Consider the following 19451-nt stretch of genomic DNA (forward strand, 5'->3'; position numbering starts at 1 on the left):
GTTTATAAGAGAAAATATTTAAAATCTATCCTTATTTTTGGTTTTTGTCTGTCATTTTTTTGTGGCTCTGTCCACATTTCTTGTGCCGAGAAGTTGAATGGTTTGTACCCAACCCTCTTAACTGATGTTGTTGCTGCCAGGGATCGCTCTGACCCTTCACTCATACACACAAACACACACACACACACACACACACACACACACACACACACACACACACACACTCACACGCGCGCATACACAGAGTCTGTTCTGCTTTTATGCATGAATTCACTCACACATGCAGACAGAATCATAAATAGACATACACACCCACACTTTTTTTAGTTTAATTTATTTTACACCAGCTAAACAGCAAAAGCACTGCTTAAAGAATGTAAGATAACAGCTCGATCAACCTCACAGTCATGCACACATACAGTCTCACACACAGACATAAACACATACACACTTTTTTTTTTTTTTTTTTTTTTTATTTTACATTCAATAAATGTCAAAAACACTGCTTAGTGAGCATATAATAATCACGGCCATTAGTTTTTTTTTCCAGTCTGAGTTCCATAGCTGCTTGATATACTGCAGCGGGCATTACTTGTACATTAACGCCCTGCTGGAGAATGTTTGTTCTCCTATCAGGATGTAATCTACTGATCACCCATTCTCTACTAATTAATGTATTAATCCTCCTTCTGTTAATGACTTGGAATTGATTGAATGAGCTTATAAGAAATTGGCCTGTTATTTACGCAAATAATGGAAAAAAGACCATCTTATAATAAAATACACATCCATTAGGTTCATAGGTTCATAGGTTCATACTAGGCTATCTGCCCTAGGGCATTTAAAAGCCTAGCCAGAGTGTGTGTGGCTTTCACCACCCCTTAGGATGAGAATACTATACCCATTAGTTTGCTGTGCCTCTGTCCAGCAGTGATACAGAGATGATTCCCGGGGTAAACCTACGATCTCCCATCCACTCGTCAAGATTTCTCTTGAACAGAGTCAGTGAGGGGCTCTGCCTCACATGGACTGGGATTCTGTTCCATAGTGTAGGGAGTCTCTGGGTGATGAATCTGTCCCTCCAGCACATCCTATTTATATCCGTGTTGAGGTTTAAGTCTCTTGCTCTCGTGGCTCTGGTGGATTTGGATTTTTTAGGTGGAGCATGTCCATTAATTCCGGGTTGGACATGGCCTTGTATGTCAGGCACAGATCACCTCTGAGCAGACGGTATGCGACTGAATAGAGCTGGAGTTTCTTCAGTCGGGCATCGTATGACATATGTTTGAGCCCCTTTATCCTTTTGATGAGGAACTTTTGGGGTCTTTCCAACTGCTGCAGGTGTCGGGTAAGGTACATTCCGAATGGGGCATTGTACTCAATCATTGGTCTGATAAGTGAAGAGTACAGGGGTACAATGACCTCTCCTGATCTGGATGTGAATCCCTTCATGATCAGGTGGGCAATGTAGAAGGTCTTCCTAACCACTTTGGCAATGTGAGTGTCAAAAGAGGTTACTGTCAACTTGGGTCCCCAGGTCCCTGATAACTTCTTCCGTGTTTAATGGATTACCACCTATGTGGTAATTAGGGTTACCTTGTTTTTCCCAAAGGGTATGACTATACATTTTTGGCATTTAGCTTAAGGCCATGGCTCTGGCACCAGTTATCCATTTCTATGAGACCTTTCTGGAGGATGTCTGTGTCTGATGGAGTGTCAATTATGGTGCCCAGTTTGCAGTCATCTGCAAATTTTGTCAGCCACAATCCCCTATGTTTGCCTGCACTTCAGAAAAATAAATGCCGAACAAGAGGGGCCCAGGACTGAGCCCTGTGGGACACCGCCGTGACCGGCTTAGAGTCTGACATGGCACCAGCAACTCTAACCCTGTGTGTTCTGTCCTTGAGCCAGTTTGCAACCCATCTTGTGACATATGGGTTTACATCTAAGCTGGTGAGCTTTCCTATGATGCCCGAGTGGGGTATTGTGTCGAATGCTTTTGCTAGGTCAAGGTAGGCTGTGTGAACTGCCTTACCCTCATCAATGGCCTTAGTGACTGTTTTGAAAAGTCGACCAAGTTCAAGAGGCAGGATCTGCCCTTGACAAAGCCAAATTGGGTAGGATCCAGTGTCTGTAGGTCCCCAATGTCTTTATTTATGAGTTCCATTATGATCCTCTCCATAGCTTTGCAGACAAGGCTCGTCAAGCTTATGGGCGGTAATTTCCAGGGTCCGTAGAAGCACCGCCTTTGTGGAGTGGGACCACAGTTGCCGACGCCATTCTTTGGGCACGATCCCGTAGTAAGGCTAAGATTAAACAGCAGCCTTATGTGTGGGTTTAGTTCCTCATTGAGTTCGTGTAGCACACAGCCGGGGACACCGTCCGGTCCCATTGATGCTGTGTTTTTTGCTTTAGAGAGAGCAGCTCTCACCTGGGCATCTGAGATGTTTGGGAGGCTAGACTCTGGTGGGATAGATATTTCTCCTTTTGGGGGAGGGAGGGAGAAATTTGCACTGAACCTGTCTGCCAGTATGTTGGCAATGTCTGTGGGTTCAGTGATTTTTTTATCATTTTGGACTAATTTTGAGCATATCTGGGAGTTTCCACCCAGGTTTCTAACATAGCTAAGGAAGGCTTTATGATTGTCTTTTGTGTCATTAGCGATTTTTCTCTCAAAGTTGGCCTTGGATGATTTTATGAGTGATCATAGTTTTTTGCTAGTATTGATCAGAGATGCCTTCCCATTTAGGGATTTTGCTCTGTCATGTAGTAGCTTTCTCCTCTTGTTGTAGAGTTTGTTTATGGCTGGAGTCCACCAGACCGGGCGCCTGCCTTTGGTGGAAAAGGTCTTGATTTTATTAGGGATTGCTTGATCCATACATTCCTGGAGGTGCTCGTAGAAGGCATTTGTAAGGGTTTCAGCAGCGTGGGTTGTGGTTTCCACTGGCTCGGGGGCTTTGAAGGATACCACTCCAGTCTTAAGAAGTGTGAAGTTTGCTTTTGAGAAGTTCTTCACTTTGGTCTTTTTTGCTGGGGGTGGGGGCGGGATGTGGATCTCCAGTGAGATTAATTTATGGTCTGATCTCACCAATGAGGGATATACTTCCGGTGTGGAGCATTTTGTCCCCATGTTTGTGATGATCAGGTCTAGTATATTTTCTCCTCTTGTGGGAATGGTGACTAGTTGTTCCATAGCATTTGAGTTTATGAACTCAAGGAACCTTTGGGCTAGGGTGTTGGGGCTTGAGTAATGTTCCCAGTCTATGTTTGGGTAGTTGAAGTCACCCAATATGATGGTGTTTGGAGAGACATTCATACTCTCCAGTGTCTTGAGGAAGGCTGTGTGGGTTTCCTGAGTTTGAGAAGGTGGTCTGTAGCATGTTACAAACTGTAGGGCAGTTTTACCTATGGTTAATTGCACCTGGATGGTCTCCGATGCTTCGTGCGTTGCCACTAACCTGGAGGTGTGGGTATCCTTTATGAATATGGATACTCCCCCTCCTTTTGTAGTTCGGTCTGGATTTTGGGGCCGGAACGCATGATATGAGGTATAACCTGATAGTGCTGGGGTGCTCTCAGGAGCCTTGAACCATGTTTCAGTCACAGCACAAACATCGATGTTCTCCATACTGAGGAGGGCTTCGAGGGCGTGCATCTTGAGGTTTAGACTTCTGGCATTGAGCAGTATTACCCTTAGTTTTTCTCCATTTTTGTTTTCTAGGGCGGTAGGTTTATCATTTGAGCCTTCACAGACTTTCACAAATATTCTAATCTTTCATTTAATCTCTGTAAAGCGTTTCCATCCTTTCAGGATAGTTTTAGTTATGGGAATTTTAAAATATCATCATGTGAAAAAAATATTTGCAAATTAACTGTTGTTTCAGTGTTGGTTAATGAGCTTTCAGCTCACTCTTACCACTCCCATGTGACTCATAGAAATGCTAACATTTATCAGTTGATAAATCAACATCATTTAATATTCTGAGCAAAGCACACATTACTTACCTGTTGTCTCCAGGCAAGTTCAATATAAACAAAGATCATAAGTCACAGAACAATCATACAGAAGCTTTTCGTTATTCAGAGACTTTTGAGAAAACTTACAAGAAAGGATGGTAAGTCATTGTATTAAATCAATTTCTAAGCTGTCTAGGTATATTACGTTAAAATAGTCCTGTGTTCTTGATTAATTTAAAGAAGAATTACTGTGAATATGATACTGAATGAGTAAGTAACATTCTCAAACGTGTAGTATATAAAAGTGAATATAGATCTAATGGCAGAAGTCACACTTCCTTTAAAATTGATCAAACTCAATGTTTTTTTTAGCACAGGTACTTGCTTTTACTATACTGATTATATTTAAAACTAAGTTTGTTAATATTTAAATAGTTATCACTGCACAATCATATTTTATGTGGGGGGTATTATCTGTATTGATTAAGGTATGATAATATTAAAAGTGTTATCATTGCACAGTCCTATTTTATGTGAGTGGTATTATCTGTATTGTTTAAGGTATGATAATAACATTGTTATATGACATGTTGAATACTACAGTGAATTGTTCAGGACTGCTGTTTAGAAAGGAAAAGCCTTAGCATTACAGCTGGGCATGACATTAATGTAATATGCATAGTATCTATCACATCCATCTAACTGGACAAGCACATACTTAATGGTGTATAAGGATACACATGCTCAATCCCTGTCACAACTTTTTAAAATCACTGTACCATCACACAAATGTGCAATGCATGTTGGGGTACAAGGGTGAAGCCAGAGTGCATGCTGAATGACAATCATTTAATATCATTTTTTATATTTTTTAAATAATTCTACACCATATTGTTGTTATATATTATTAATATGAATGAATCATGACTCATATTCCACTATTAGAATAGTATCGTATACTCACTGCTTAAAAACATCTCTAACTTACAAAACTATATCTTCCTTTTAAAAATTTAAGCAGAAGGAAACATTCATTGTTGACAGTTTTCCCTTTACAAACCCATTGTTCTGTTAGGTACACCACAAATTAAAAGCATGTCAGAATATACAAATGATGACTATTTTAAGTAAGATGAGTCTACATACAGTGTAGAGAAATAGTTCAAAAAAGACAGTAACTGTTAGAAAAGTTATAAGAAATGATTGTCACAATGTCTAAATGTGGAAACCAAGGGTACTTCAAGAAAGATAGCAGGCTCAAGGCAGATACTATACATTTTATAGGATTCAAGTATGTCTCTAAAACATGAGAATCATGTTGTTGGCTAACTAGGACTAACCTTAAGACATATTTTGAAGATTCACTAAATGTATTTATATAAACATAAAAACATTTTAAATCTAGCGTAAAACTTTCTGAGGTATTTTTGAACAGAAGCCATATACATATGTATATGTATATGTATAAGCATGTTTGTATTTATATATTTGTGTCGCATTATTTCTCATTATGAAAGCTAAGAGAAGTAAAGAGAGATTAGTAAAAAAATAATTATGCAAATGCTAGGAGTTTGAATAAAAACAGATAAACTTAAATTAATTTGCAATATTATTAATTATAATGTGACAGTAATAACATCTAGTTCAACTCTTAGGGGTGTATTGTCAATGTGGTAGTTTCCTGTGGCAAATGACTTCCCAAAGGATTCAGTAATGCATTGTTGCGATTTAGTTTCAATCCATCATTTTGGCACCAGTTATTTATTTGGTCCAGGCCTTCCTTCAGGATGGCTAAATCATCTGAAAACTCAGTCAGCCAGAGCCCTGTGGTATTAGCTATTACTTCAGAAAAGTACATGCTAAACAGGAGAGGTCCCGGCACATACCTCTGTAGAAATGCACTAATGACTGATCTCTTTGTGGTAGTAACTTTCCCTATTTTAATTTCTTGCATTCTATCTGGAAGCCAGTTGGCAATCCAGTGGTTGACATAGGGGAGTATTTCCAGTTTATTTAGCTTTTTTACTATGCCTGAGTGGGGAATTATATCAAACGTTTGGTCAAGTCAAGGTATGCAGAGTGTGCCATTTTGCCTTCATCCATTGCTTTGGTGATCTTTTCAAAAAAGTCCTCCAGGTTGAGTAAGCATGATCTGCTCTTGATGAATCCAAACTGAGACAAGTTTATTGTTTGGAGGTTTCCTTTGTTCTTATTGATTACTTCCATGATACGTCTTTCCATAGCTTTGCATATGAGGCTGATCAGACTTATGGGTCTGTAGGTGTCTGGATCTGTGGAAGGTCCTCTGTTATTCAGGGGGAATGACTGTAGCTGTTCCCCATTTGCTTGTTAAAAATAGTATTGAGGCTGAGATTGAACAGTGTTGCTAAAAGTGTGGATAAATCATGCTTTATGCTATGTAAGATACATCCAGGGTTATTGTCAGGACCAATTAATGCATCATTTTCAGCTTTTGATAGTACTTTTCTTGATAGCTATAAGTGAGCCATTTTCAGGTATATCTTGAAGGACAAACATAGGTAAGACAGGGGTAAAGTCAGAGCTAAATTTATTGACCAGTAGGTTCGCTATATCTTCTGCCTCAGTGTAGATACCATCAGTCACTGTCAGCTTAGTGCATTGCTGCAGTGTGCTTTTAAGATTACAAACATAACTAAAAAAGGTGTTATGATTGTCTTTGGCTTGGGTAGCTATTTTCACCTCAAACTTGGTTTTGGTGCATTTTTAAGATCCTGAGTTGCTTGTTTATCCTTAGTGACAAGGGCTCTAACATTCTGGGAATTACTCTTCTTACTTTTGATCAAAATTCTTTTCATTTTATTGTAAAGCTTGTGGTAATTATGGTTCCTCCGTGTTGGTTTTGTTTTTAGGGTTTGCCCTGTGCTTGTTCCTATGGAGTACAGCTCATCTATGAAGAAGTTTCCATGCTGGTATAGTGTGGTGTTATACATTTCTGCATACTCAGTTGAGTTATTTGAGTTTTGTGGGGAACTGAACATTGCCGCTGTATCACTTAGGAGTTGGTAGTTTGTTTTAAAGAAATTTTTTAAAGATACCTTGAATGGAAGGGATCTCTGGCTTCAATTTTATTTTGAAGGAGACTGCTTTATGATCAGTCATAGCAAACAATGAAATGCCAGCGATGGTGCAAGATGCTCTCATATTAGTAAGGACCAGATCCAAGATATTAAACTTAGTGGGTGCTCTGACTAATTGTTCCAAGGCATTTGTGTTGACAAAATCCAGGAATCTCTGTGCTTGTGCCCCAGTGCTGCTGTAGGTTTCCCACTCTATAGTTGGATAGTTTAGAGCACATAGGAAAATGGCACTGGGATTAATACTTAGTGATTCGGGTTCCTGTAGATAGGCATTGTAGCTTTATTTTGTCAAAGAGGGAGTTCTATAGTTAGCTAATATATGGTATGAGACCTTTCTGATTGTTATTTGGACATGTAGAAGCTTTAGTGCAGCACGCTGCTTTACCAGCCTTGATGAGTCTCTTCTAGAAGATAATTGAGATACTTACACCTTTTTCCCCTCTTGTACAGTAATTAGTCTAGAAGTGTGGAAAGCATTAAGGCCCGGCACAGCCAGAGTGCTCTCCGCTGTATGCCTCTGCCACGACACACATGTCAATGTCCTCCAGGGTGAGAAAGGCTTGTACAGAGTTGAGTTTCTTGTTTAGGTTCCTAGCATTAATCAGTAAAACCTTCATGCTTTCCTTTGCTTATTTCTTTATTTCAGCATAGCATTCTAGCTATTTCTCACCAGCTACTCTTGGAAGGTCCCCTCACATACTTACCCTCCCCCATAATGTCATCACTTCACACACACTACAAAGGTTTTAGGACTGAGCATCACAGCTCTGCCATGCTGATGGTCTGTGTTCGTGAATCACTTTCTGATACCAATGTATAAACCAAAGGAGTAGTAAAATCAAATCAGTGAATCAGCGTCAAGCATAATGAAGACAAGGCAACTGTCCCTTTAAATCATTATTCGTCATTCACCTTATAGGGATAGCAGTGTATAAAACAAAGTTCAAAGTGCTACATTTTCAGCACAGAAAAAAATAAATAAAAATACAAAAGAGATAAAATGATATGTAGATCATAAAAAAAGAATAAAATCAATGGAATATTAAAATTAAAACATTATTTAATGCATGGTAATTTACATGCCTGGCTGACATTTCCATAGTCTATGATTCAGTCCTTATCTATCATTGCTGTTTTTGTAGCATGTTAAGTATTACATATGTCTAAGCCTTTTTTAATTTGCTTTGGTTTCATCCTTCCTTCCTCAGATATGTTGGTTGATCAGTTACTCTAAATTTTCCATATTCAGTCAGAGCAGTGTTACATTTAAGCAAGCAATAATGCATGACAGGGTGTGTGTTAAAGTGTAATTAACATACACCCAGGGGTGTTATGAGGCCCGATGCCACAGGTGGAGGGCCTCTACACCCCTGGAAGGGCATTAATTACACATTAACACACACCCTGGAGGGCATTATTGCACTTAGACAATGGCATCATTATAAAATTGTTGTGTTTTATTTTTATATATATTTTTAATGTAAAATAGTTCATCATCCTACTGTTTCAAACTTGCTGTAGTATATGTTAATGGTGTCGGAGGAAGCATTTTACATCAAATATATATAAAAAATAATATAGTGCTTAAAAATAAGCAAGTGAAACTCAAGAGTTTTACATACAGCCCATTCTCTCTCCCACACACACACATACAGTGTCTTTTCTGCTTTCACAAATATACATATACACACACAGCCTGCTCTGATTACATACATGTATTCACTCACACATCAGTCTCGCTTTGTCTCTCACTCTCTCCATCCATCTCTCTCTCTCTCACACACACACACACACACACACACACACACACACACACACACACACACACACACACACACACACACACACACACACACACACACACACACACACACACACACAGTCTCTCTCTCTCTCTCTCTCTTACTTACATACATTAATGCACTCTCACACACATGCTGCATTTCTTTTATTTTACACTCACTAAAGCTGCTTAGTGAGTGTAAAATAACACTGACAGCATACATTCACACAAAGATATAAGCACACATACACGGTCTTTTTTAGACAGCGAAAACATTGCTCAGCAAGTGTAAAATAATGGCGGCTGTTCCATTTCCTCAGTCCAAGCTCCACAGCAGCTTGATAAGCTGCCATGAATTGGCGGACTCGTTTTTCACCGGGCATTACTTGTACATTAATACCCTGCAGGAGCACACTTGTTGTCCACTCAGGGTATTGATGTACAGTTTGCCCATTGTCTAAATTAAATTAAAACATGATTGTCATAGTTAGGGCACATAATTCCACATGCATGTAAACCATTCAGAATATTGTATTATATGACAGTATTATAGACCAATGGTAGTTCTGTAAAAAGATATTTAGCACATATGTCTGTAGTCTAGAATTTAGCTATGATTTCCAATCATGTTCATATTTTTGTGATTTATACTGATTTTATTTCATCCATTTTCTCTTATCTCCAAACTTATTTCATATCATCTTAACTTAATGAAGAGAAGATTGTTATTATTGTTTCAAGTTATTTAAATGAAAGAAACAAAAATAAAATGCCAATGCATATTACAAGACAATTAATAGAATTTAAAAATGACAAGAAAAATGTGGACAGTTAAGTAACCGATAACTGAATGAGACATAGAACTGAATGTGGTCGAAATAATAAGTGAAATGCTATAGACTGTTCTTAAATAAAACTAATGTTTTTGAAAACTTCTACAAATCCTTTCTGGTACAGCTGAATACCTTATTTCAATGGTATACAGCACAGCAATGTCACAGATTGTACTTGAAAGAACTTAACAAAGAGCCTTTAGCTGGAGGATATTTTTCAGGAATAAAACTGTAAATTTCATCTTTCACTGCATAGTCCCTATGTTACAAGTGTCTATGTTTGCGGATAGTCATTAGCAGTCGGAAAGTACTGTCAGGTTAGTAATTAAAATATTTCTAAGAAGATTTGTAGTTAGCTTATTTGTAAAATGTGTATGCTATTAAAATGATAATTTCATAACATTATCACTTTGTTAGTATACATTTAGTTTGGTGATTTTATGGCTTTTTACTTTTGATTGTGTATGTAGCTATATGTAATTTTCCTTTTGCAATAATCTCATAACATAGTATGGGCTATTTATTTTATTTTAATTTATATTACATTTGAAAACCAGACAGACAGATTGATTGGTCCATTGCCCATTTTCAGCCACAACCCAAATGATGTGGCAATGAAAACATGCATTGCAAAGGCTTCAGTGGAAATGTTGAAAGGTATTGGGTTTGCATATACCTAGTACAACAAGCTTCAAAAATAAAACATATTTATTACAAGAAAAACTGTGAATTTCAAGCTGTGGAATAAAGAAGTGAACGCACTCACCATGCACAAAGTTTACACATAAATGTGTAATATGTCGATAAAGGAGGATATGGAAATGGCAGGGTACACTGCTACAAGGAATGATGGAAAATAACAAAAAGCAGTACCCCATTATCACTCAGAACATATTGAGACATATCTGGGATGGTAGATCCCTTAATTCTAGCAGTCCTTCTGCAAGGTAAACATTTTACAGCAATTGCAAGGGCATTTTGCATTCAGCAGGTGAATGGCAGTTTTGTTGAGACTCTCCAAATAATGTTTGCCCAGCACCAACTGTTAAGGGGCAGCTCACTACATATCCTATAAGTACAGATGCTTTAACTTAAACCCCCTTCCCCTTCCAGGTGCATGGTTCAAAAGAGCTGCAAGAAGATACCATGTATTTAACAGATGACTAAGAGGAATATGCCATAACTAATGGGCATAATCAATGACTAACGGGCATACTCCCTAACTAATAGGCATACTCTATGACTAACAGGCTACTCCAAGACTAGCTGGCATATGTCATAACTATAAGGCATACTCCATGACTAACAGACATACTCCATAACTAATGGGTATACTCCATCACTAATGGGCATACTCCATGACTAACAGACATACTCCATAACTAACGGACATACTCTATAACTTATGGGAATACCCTATGACTAACAGGCATACTCAATAACTAATGGGTATACTCCATGACTAAGGGGCATACTCCATGACTAACAGACATACTCCATAACTAACGGACATACTCTATAACTTATGGGAATACCCTATGACTAACAGGCATACTCCATAAATAATGGGCTACTCCATGACTAAGTGGCATACTCCATAACTAACAGGCATATTCCATGACTAGCAGGCATGCTCCATGACTAATTTGGATACTCATTGACTAATGGGTATACTCAATGACTAACTGGCATACTCCATGACTAATGGGCATATTCCATGACTAATGGGCACACTCCGTAACTAACGGGCTTACTCCATGACTAACAGGCATACTCTATGACTAATTTGCATACTCCATGACTAACAGGCATGCTCTATGACTAATGAGCATACTCCATGACTAACAGGCATAGTCCATGCCCTCAGTTATTTCCTGGAAGTCCAGAAAAGTATGCTCCAGAATTAATTATAATAAAATATACAGCACTGCATCATTCATTAAAGAGAGCATTTAATGTACACCCTGACACTGTTGTATTACTATATTGATAAGATACAAAGTTGTACAAAATGCTGCCAAACTACAAGTATGAAGTATACAGCTTAGCTCTGTAAGGAACTAAAATCCTAGAAGCAGTAGGTCTGGACAGTTATTTGAGGTATTAACAGTATTTAGAGTAAACACAGGTGAAAAACACACTATCCACAGCCAAGAACACAGCATCCATGGGACCTGACAACATCCCAGGCTGTGTTCTATATGAACTACAGAATGAACTGGCACCCCACCTAAGTACCATGTTCAGTCATAGCCTCACCTCAGGCTATGTGCCCACTGAATGGTGCCCAGTGACGGTAATCCCACTCCACAAAAAGGGAGCCATGACGGACCCAGGAAACTACCGCCCTATTAGCCTAATGAGCCTGATCTACAAGGCTATGGAACGTATCATCATGGAATTTATAAACAATGACATTGGTAATCTCCAAACTCAGGACCCCACCCAGTTCAGGTTTAAAAGGCAGATCATGTCTCCTAAACTTGATAGACTTCTTTGAAGCAGTCACCAAAGCCTTAGATGAGGGTAAGGTGGTTCACACGGTCTATCTAGATCACGCCAAGGCTTTTGACACCATCCTCTACTCTGGAATTATAGATAAACTCACTAAGCTAGGTATAAATCCCTATGTCACAAGATGGGTTGCCAACTAGCTCACTGACAGAACTCACACTGTGAAAGTAGCAGACTCCAAATCCAACTTCAGACCAGTGACAAGTGGAGTACCACAGGGTTCAGTCCTGGGTCCTCTCATATTTAGTATCTGCTTCTCTGAAGTACAGGCTAACACAGAAGTTCTTTGGCTAATGAAGTTCACAGATAACTGCAAACTAGGAGCCATAATCAAAACTCCAAAAGATGTGGGCATCGTACAAAAGGGCTTTGCTGAGACAGATGCCTGGTGTCAAAGCCATGGCCTCAAGCTTATTGCCAAAAAGTGCATTGTCATCCCTTTTGGTAAAAACTCTGTACCCATGAACTACCACATAGGCGGTAGTCTACTTAACACTGAAAGTGTGATAAGAGACCTTGGGACACAGGTGGACAGTAGTCTGTCCGTTGATAATCACATTGCCACAGAAGTCAGGAAATCCTTCTACGTGGCACACCTCATCACAAAAGGTTTCTCATTCAGGAAAAAAGAGGTCATGGTTCCCCTATACTCGTCACTCGTTAGACCCATTATAGAGTACAATGCCCCTTTTGGTATGTACCTCACAAGACATCTACAACAACTGGAAAGCCCGCAGAAATACCTCACAAAGAATATTACTGGCCTCAAACAGATGCCCTATGCAGACCATCTCAAAAAACTGCAGCTTTACTCCGTTGCATATCATCTACTCAGAGGCGATATCTGCCTAACACACAAAGCTATGTCAAACCCAGAGCTGTTGGACATGCTCAACTTAACGAAATCCCAATCCCTATGAGCTACATGCTCTAGGGACCTAAACCTTGTCACCACAACAAACAGAACATGCTGGAGGGAAAGATTCCTGTCCCAGAGACTTCCCATACTCTGGAACAAACTACCTATCTATATCAAACAAAGTTTCTCATTAGCACTCTTCAAGAAAATTCTTGATGATTGGATGGGAGATAGGAAATTCACCCTCGGGATCACTTCTGTGGCTCTGCTCAACAGTGGCACAGGAAAATAATTTTCTTGGGTGGCGAAAGCCAGGGTACCTTTTGGCTAGCCTTATATAGGCCCTAGGGCCAATAGCCTAGTACCTACCTATGAACCTATATCTTTCTGTAGTTCATGTACTTGTTGTTCCTGTGACTCACTCTTAGTGTACACATGGTTCCTGGGTGTGAATGATTTACCAGATGACATTGATTATCTTTGAAGTTTGATTTTACTTCTCAGAAAATGGCACCTTCCCTGCAGGAGTAACACCACAAGGTTCAGTCCTGGGATTCACTCCTTTCCATCTTCATTAATAACTAACCTTTGGACTTACCAGGATTACTTTCTTTATGCAGACAGTATCACTGTTTTACATTCAACAACTCACTTCACAAGTTGAAACATGACTTTAATTTATTATGGAATTGGTTGTCAGAAATGCAACTTTGGCATGCATCAAAACATGAATTCAAATCCCTCACCATACATTAATAATCTACATGGCTCATCATTAACCTATTGCTAGATTACAAAGATACCTGACAGTTAAAACTAGTATATAAATATTCAGATATACTTCCTCTAAAATCCAAGAAAACACACTGACATTACAAATGATGCAGAACAATGTGAATGCTGTTTATCCTTATTTGCTCTACACTCAGCACAAAACACCTACAGTCTCTATGTTGCAGCAAACAGGGTATACATTTCATGTCCTTAGGGGACCCATCACTGTTATTTACTGAAAAAGGCAAAATGGCTGTCAATAACTGTCAGGACCTCTTTGCTGCTTGACTGCTTCACATAAAAAACTTAACAGTTCCCACTGTCTATCACTAGCACACAAACGACATCACAGACACACCAGTTACTCCCTTCACTCCCAGTCAGAAAATGAAGTATTACTGTTACAGCCTCCTGTCTACAAAGCAACAGGTAAAAAGTATTGTAAAAGCTTGCACCAGCAGCAAGGGACACATTATCTCAACATGGAAGAACAATGCAGAAATGTACTGAATTTTAGAGCAGGTAACTACATTTCTTAGCAATGAAAAGTTCTGTTTTTTTGTATGTGTGTGCTAAGAACCTGACATCCAGCAGCACTGAGCATCACACTTGACTCCTCATGTAAGTCAAACATGTAAGTCAAAACTCTACATATTTCTTTACCATGATAAGATGTCTGCTATAATTAATTGTTGTCTGATTTCCTTCTGTATCAGTTTATAGCTACTGTTGTTTGTCTGTATATCTTTACTAAAGATAAACTTCAAAACATTATGTCCATCCAACACGTATAACAACTGAGTCCTTAAATTTTCTGATTGAAAACACTGAAAACAGAAAACATACCTGTTAAACACTTTCTTCTTTCATTCTACACAAGTTTTCTTCAGAATGAAAACAAATTTCAACAATACCTTTAAATCACGTTGGAAAAGTAGTTGTGCATTATTCTAAAGCAATCAGATAAACAATAGGGACAATTCAGTAAAGGTAACACAAAACTTTTTCTCATGTGTGCATCGCAAGGCAAAGCACACACAGGTGAGAAAAGTTTTAGATTCAGTAAACTCCATGTAGCAGTGTGCACACATGCACATGCACGCACAACTAAGGACCCTTTTGTGCAATACAAATGATGGCATAATTAGCTAAATTTTATGCAAATTAACCAGGTGGAGTGATCCAACGACCCATAATGCATCTGTGTAGAATACGTGTCTTTGTTATAAGTGTACACAGACATTTTCTGTGTAAAGGAGTGTACACTGAAAGAAGGGGATGTAAAAGTCGACAAATAGGTTCATAGGTTCATAGGTAGGTACTAGGCTATCTACCCAAAGGTATTTATAAGCCTAGCCAGAATGTGTTGGCTTTCGCCACCCCCCTTAGATTAGTTCCCTGTGCCTCTGTCCAGCAGAGTCACTGAAGTGATCCCCGGGTAAACTTCCTGTTTTCCATCCACTCGTCAAGATTTCTCTTGAAGAGTGTTAGCGAGGAGCTCTGCCTAATGTAGATTGGAATCTTGCTCCAAAGCATGGGAAGTCTCTGGGACAGGAATCTATCCCTCCAGCATGTCCTATTTATTGTTGTCATGAGGTTTAGATCCCTAGAGCGTGTGGCTTGAAGGGATATGGTTTTCTTTAGGGGGAGTATGTTCATCAATTCTGGGTTGGACATGGTCTTGTATGATAGGGAGAGAGCACCTCTGAGTAGGCGGGTATGCAACAGAGTACAGCTGGAGTTTCTTCAGTCGAGCTGCATAGGGCATCTGTTTGACACCAGTGATCCTCTTGGTGATGTACTTCTGTGGTCTTTCCAGCTGTTGCAGATGTCTTGTAAGGTACATCCCAAATGGGGAATTGTACTTTATGATGGGTCTGATGAGTAGAGGGGCACAATGACCTCTTTTGATCTGGATGCAAACCCTTTTGTGATTAGGTGGGCCACATAGAAGGATTTTCTAACCACTTTGGCAATGTGATTATTAAAGGAGAGATTACTGTCTACTTGGGTCCCCAGATCCCTTATTATGTCTTCCGTATTTAGGGGGCTACCACCTATGTGGTAGTTTGTGGGTACTTTGTTTTTTCCAAAGGTGATGACTATGCACTTTTTGGCATTTAGCTTGAGGCCATGGTTTTAACACCAGGAATCTGTCTCAGTGAGACCCTTTTGGAGGATGTCTGTGTCAGCCAGAGAGTCAATTTTAGCCTCTAGTTTGCAGTCATCTGCGAACTTGGTCAGCCATAGTCCTTCTGTGCTTTCCTGTACCTCTGAGAAGTATATGCAGAACAGGAGGTGTCCTAGAACTGAGCCCTGAGGAATGCTACTTGTAACCGGTTTAGAGTCGGACCTAGCTCCCACAACTCTCACCATGTGGGTTCTGTCTGTGAGCTAGTTGGCAACATATCTTGTGATGTAGGGGTTTATGTTCAAACTGGTGAGCTAGTCTATAATACCAGAATGGGGAATGGTGTTTAAGTCCTTTGCGAGGTCTAGGTAGGCTGTGTGTACCACCTTTCTCTCATCTATAGCCTTGGTGACTGTCTCAAAGAAGTCCAGCAGGTTTAGGAGGCATGATCTGCCCTTATCAAAGCCAAACTCGGTATGGTCTAGTGTTTGGAGGTTCCCGATGTCTCTGTTAATGAGTTCCATGATGATGTGCTCCATAGCCTTGCAGAATAAGAATGAACTGACATAATTGGTTTAGAAGTCAATTGATTTTAAACCTTATTGGTTAGTTTTTAGCATAAATATTAAGCATTCCTACCAAAAGATAACAATCTGAAGAAGGCTAAACAGCCGAAAGCGCTTATCATTTTATCACTATTGGAATTTTAATGCTGTTTTTACTTTTTTCATTAAATTTGTTTGCTGTTTGACACAGGATTCTATTGTGGTGGATTTTTGTTGTGGTGGAATACCAAAGGTTTTCTTCTTTGTTTGCTTCAATTTTCCACTGGTAAACCTTCAACAAGTGACTCTATCGTGGTGGATTTTTGCTGTGGTGGAATACCAGAGGTTTTCTTCTTCAATATTAGAGTGTTTGGTAGGACCTTTATGTTTCCCAGTGTTTCCAGAAATGTGGAATGGGGGTCCTGGGACATGGTGGGTGATCTGTAGCAAGCTACAATTTGAACTGCAGTTTTGCCTGTTGTTAGTTGCACTTGGATGATCTCTGAAGCATCATGCTGTGCCACTAACGTGGAAGTGTGGGTATCCTTGAGGAATATGGATACACCCACGTCTTTTGTATTTTGGTCCAGGTTCTGTGGCCGAAATGTATGGTATGAGTTGTAGCCTGGTAGTGCTGGGGTGCTCTCTGGAGCCTTAAACCAGGTTTTAGTTACTGTACATATACTGATTTTCTCCATACTGAGGAGTGCCTAGAGTGCATGTATTTTGAGGTTTAGACTTCTGGCATTGAGTAGCATTACCCTCAGTTTTTTCTTACTTGTGCTATTTACAGTGGTGGGTTTGTCTTTTGAGCCCTGCCTAAAAATCGCACTATTGGGGTGGCAAGAGCCTCGGCCATTATTCGAAAACCTAAGGGTGACAGGTGCAAGCCATCTCTAGTAAAGCAGCATGGCTTGTCGAGCATGTCATCCCAGCTGGACAGACACTGGATCCCCTTTGAATTACACCAGAAATGTAGCCACTTGTTAAAATTGATAATTTTTTTCTTTATACCGTGGCATCATTCTTGGTGAGGGCAGGATGCTACTCAGGGTCAGGGTCATACTGGCCTAGGCTACATGATCAGAGAGCTCTTCCATGTCTCTTTTCATGTAGTCCAGTGACGTACATCTCAGGTCATTAACACCAACATGGGTAATGACAGAGTTGTATTTGGACTTGTTCTGGAGTGACCTGAGTGCTTATGTTATGTGGTGGATCTTGGAACCCGACAGGCAGCTTACAGTAACCTTCTCCTTATTCAGCCTAGTGAGTGGGATGTCAGTGTGCCTGACTATAGAGTCACATATTACTAGTGTGTTGGGTATGTTATTTTGCCTTAAGGGCTGTGATTGTGTGGCACACTGGTTTTGTGAAGTATGTGTTTCATGGTTTGAGTTGGGGGGGTGGAGGCTGCTTGGAGGTCTGTTGCTTTTGCAGATTTTTCTTTAGAGCCTCTGAGTATGTTTTTGTGTATTTATGTGTGTTTCTTGCCGGTGCTGGTATTTCCCTTCTCCTCTTGAATGTCTGATCCAGTCTTGGGTGGAGAGAGCTTAGCCTCCAGTTTGGCTGTATAATTGCATCTCTTGCATGTATTAGTGTTTGGTGGTAGGAGGAGAGGGTTGTCTGTGTACATGAGACAGTTGTAACATTGCCTCAAAATGCCCAGATTCACCAGTTGGATTGGAGAGTACACTTGCAACTGTCCTTTGGACATGCCTGGATAGGTACAGTGAACTGTTTTACTGATTGGCTGGTAATGTCGAATAGACAGCCTTGTCCTTCTGTACAGTATGGGAGGGGGGTTTAGTGCTAGGGTTTGTAACTGCTTGTTATGAGTTTTGAGCAAGTGCCGGGCTGAGAAATGAATGGCTTGAGTGCTTAAGTTGAAAGTCTGTCTAATTCCAAGGGAAAAATTGAAGAAGAGACTTTGTGGAGACGGGAATAGTTATACCCTAGCTAGCAAAACTGGGCAAATACGTTTTTTATAACAGGGAAGTGAAAGAGATAGAAATTAGACCAAAATGGCCAATATGGACATAATTCCCCTGAAAAGGTAAAATCCTGTACATAAATGTCTAAATCATACACTGCAGATGTCTGAATACAGCATGAATTATGTCAAAGTAATGTAATTTTTTTTATACATTCCATATGTTTGTGCTATGCTCCTCATTATGCAAAAATGCTTAATATAAAAAAGTAAAAAGAACAATATATAATGTCCTGTGCACATAAATCTGTAAGACCTTACATCCGGTCTGCACAATCGTACTTTCATGCTGTTAAACAGCTTACACAGCTATGAACCATGTAGTTTCTAGGCTGTCAGCATGAATATTATGCAAATGAGGGCTAAACGCCACTGATGTACTAAATCACTAAAGGGAGCAACCGTGTATGGAGATCTGCTCAGTGTAGGCTTATACATGGTGCTTATATTCCCATGGGATGTGGATGACATCAGGGGTGTGTGTCATGCAACATATAGGATTTTCTTTGTGTCTAGTATGCATATTTGCACAGAGCACTGCTTGACGCAAACTGTTTGGGCATAACTCAGCTTGTTCACATGACCAGACAACCCACATCTGAGTCATGAGTTATTCAGCTATAAAATTAAACTGGATATATTCAATTAACAATATACAGTTTTGCATAGCTATGGTGCATTTAGTTGTGCATAGCATAGTGTCGTGTGCTAAAGTAAGGCCTTTAAATCAAGTCAATTATATCCTAAGCAGGTGAACTGCATCATAATTAATTAGTAGAGACTGGAAATTTTAACTGATATAATGCTAGGGGTTGCTGCAGCTATTCTCCATCTGTATGTGCTAGATGTTGAAGTCAATCCTGCTGTTGTTGCTGGCAATAGGCCTAGGCCAAGAAGGAGAAAAGTGTTCAGGCCCAGGGTATCCTTCCAGGAACTACATGAG

At 39.6% G+C, this 19451-nt stretch overlaps 1 protein-coding gene across 2 annotated transcripts in view; it reads left to right on the forward strand.

The window, feature by feature from the left end:
• Window positions 1–3982: 3982 nt before the first annotated feature.
• LOC122792527 (calmodulin-like protein 8) overlaps window positions 3983–19451 on the forward strand; it is a 348672-nt gene continuing 333203 nt past the window's right edge. Inside the window, exon 1 of one of the 2 annotated variants that reach the window (XM_044060272.1) lies at window positions 3983–4115. In XM_044060272.1, coding sequence (XP_043916207.1) covers window positions 4113–4115 — 3 coding nt within the window. In that variant the 5' untranslated portion in view covers window positions 3983–4112. The remainder of the gene's footprint in view (window positions 4116–19451) is intronic. The other variant, XM_044060271.1, reaches the window with a different exon arrangement.

This window comes from Protopterus annectens, chromosome 1.part0 (genome assembly GCF_019279795.1).
Source record: "Protopterus annectens isolate FY-2018-M chromosome 1.part0, PAN1.0, whole genome shotgun sequence".
Taxonomy (NCBI): Eukaryota; Metazoa; Chordata; order Ceratodontiformes; family Protopteridae; genus Protopterus; species Protopterus annectens.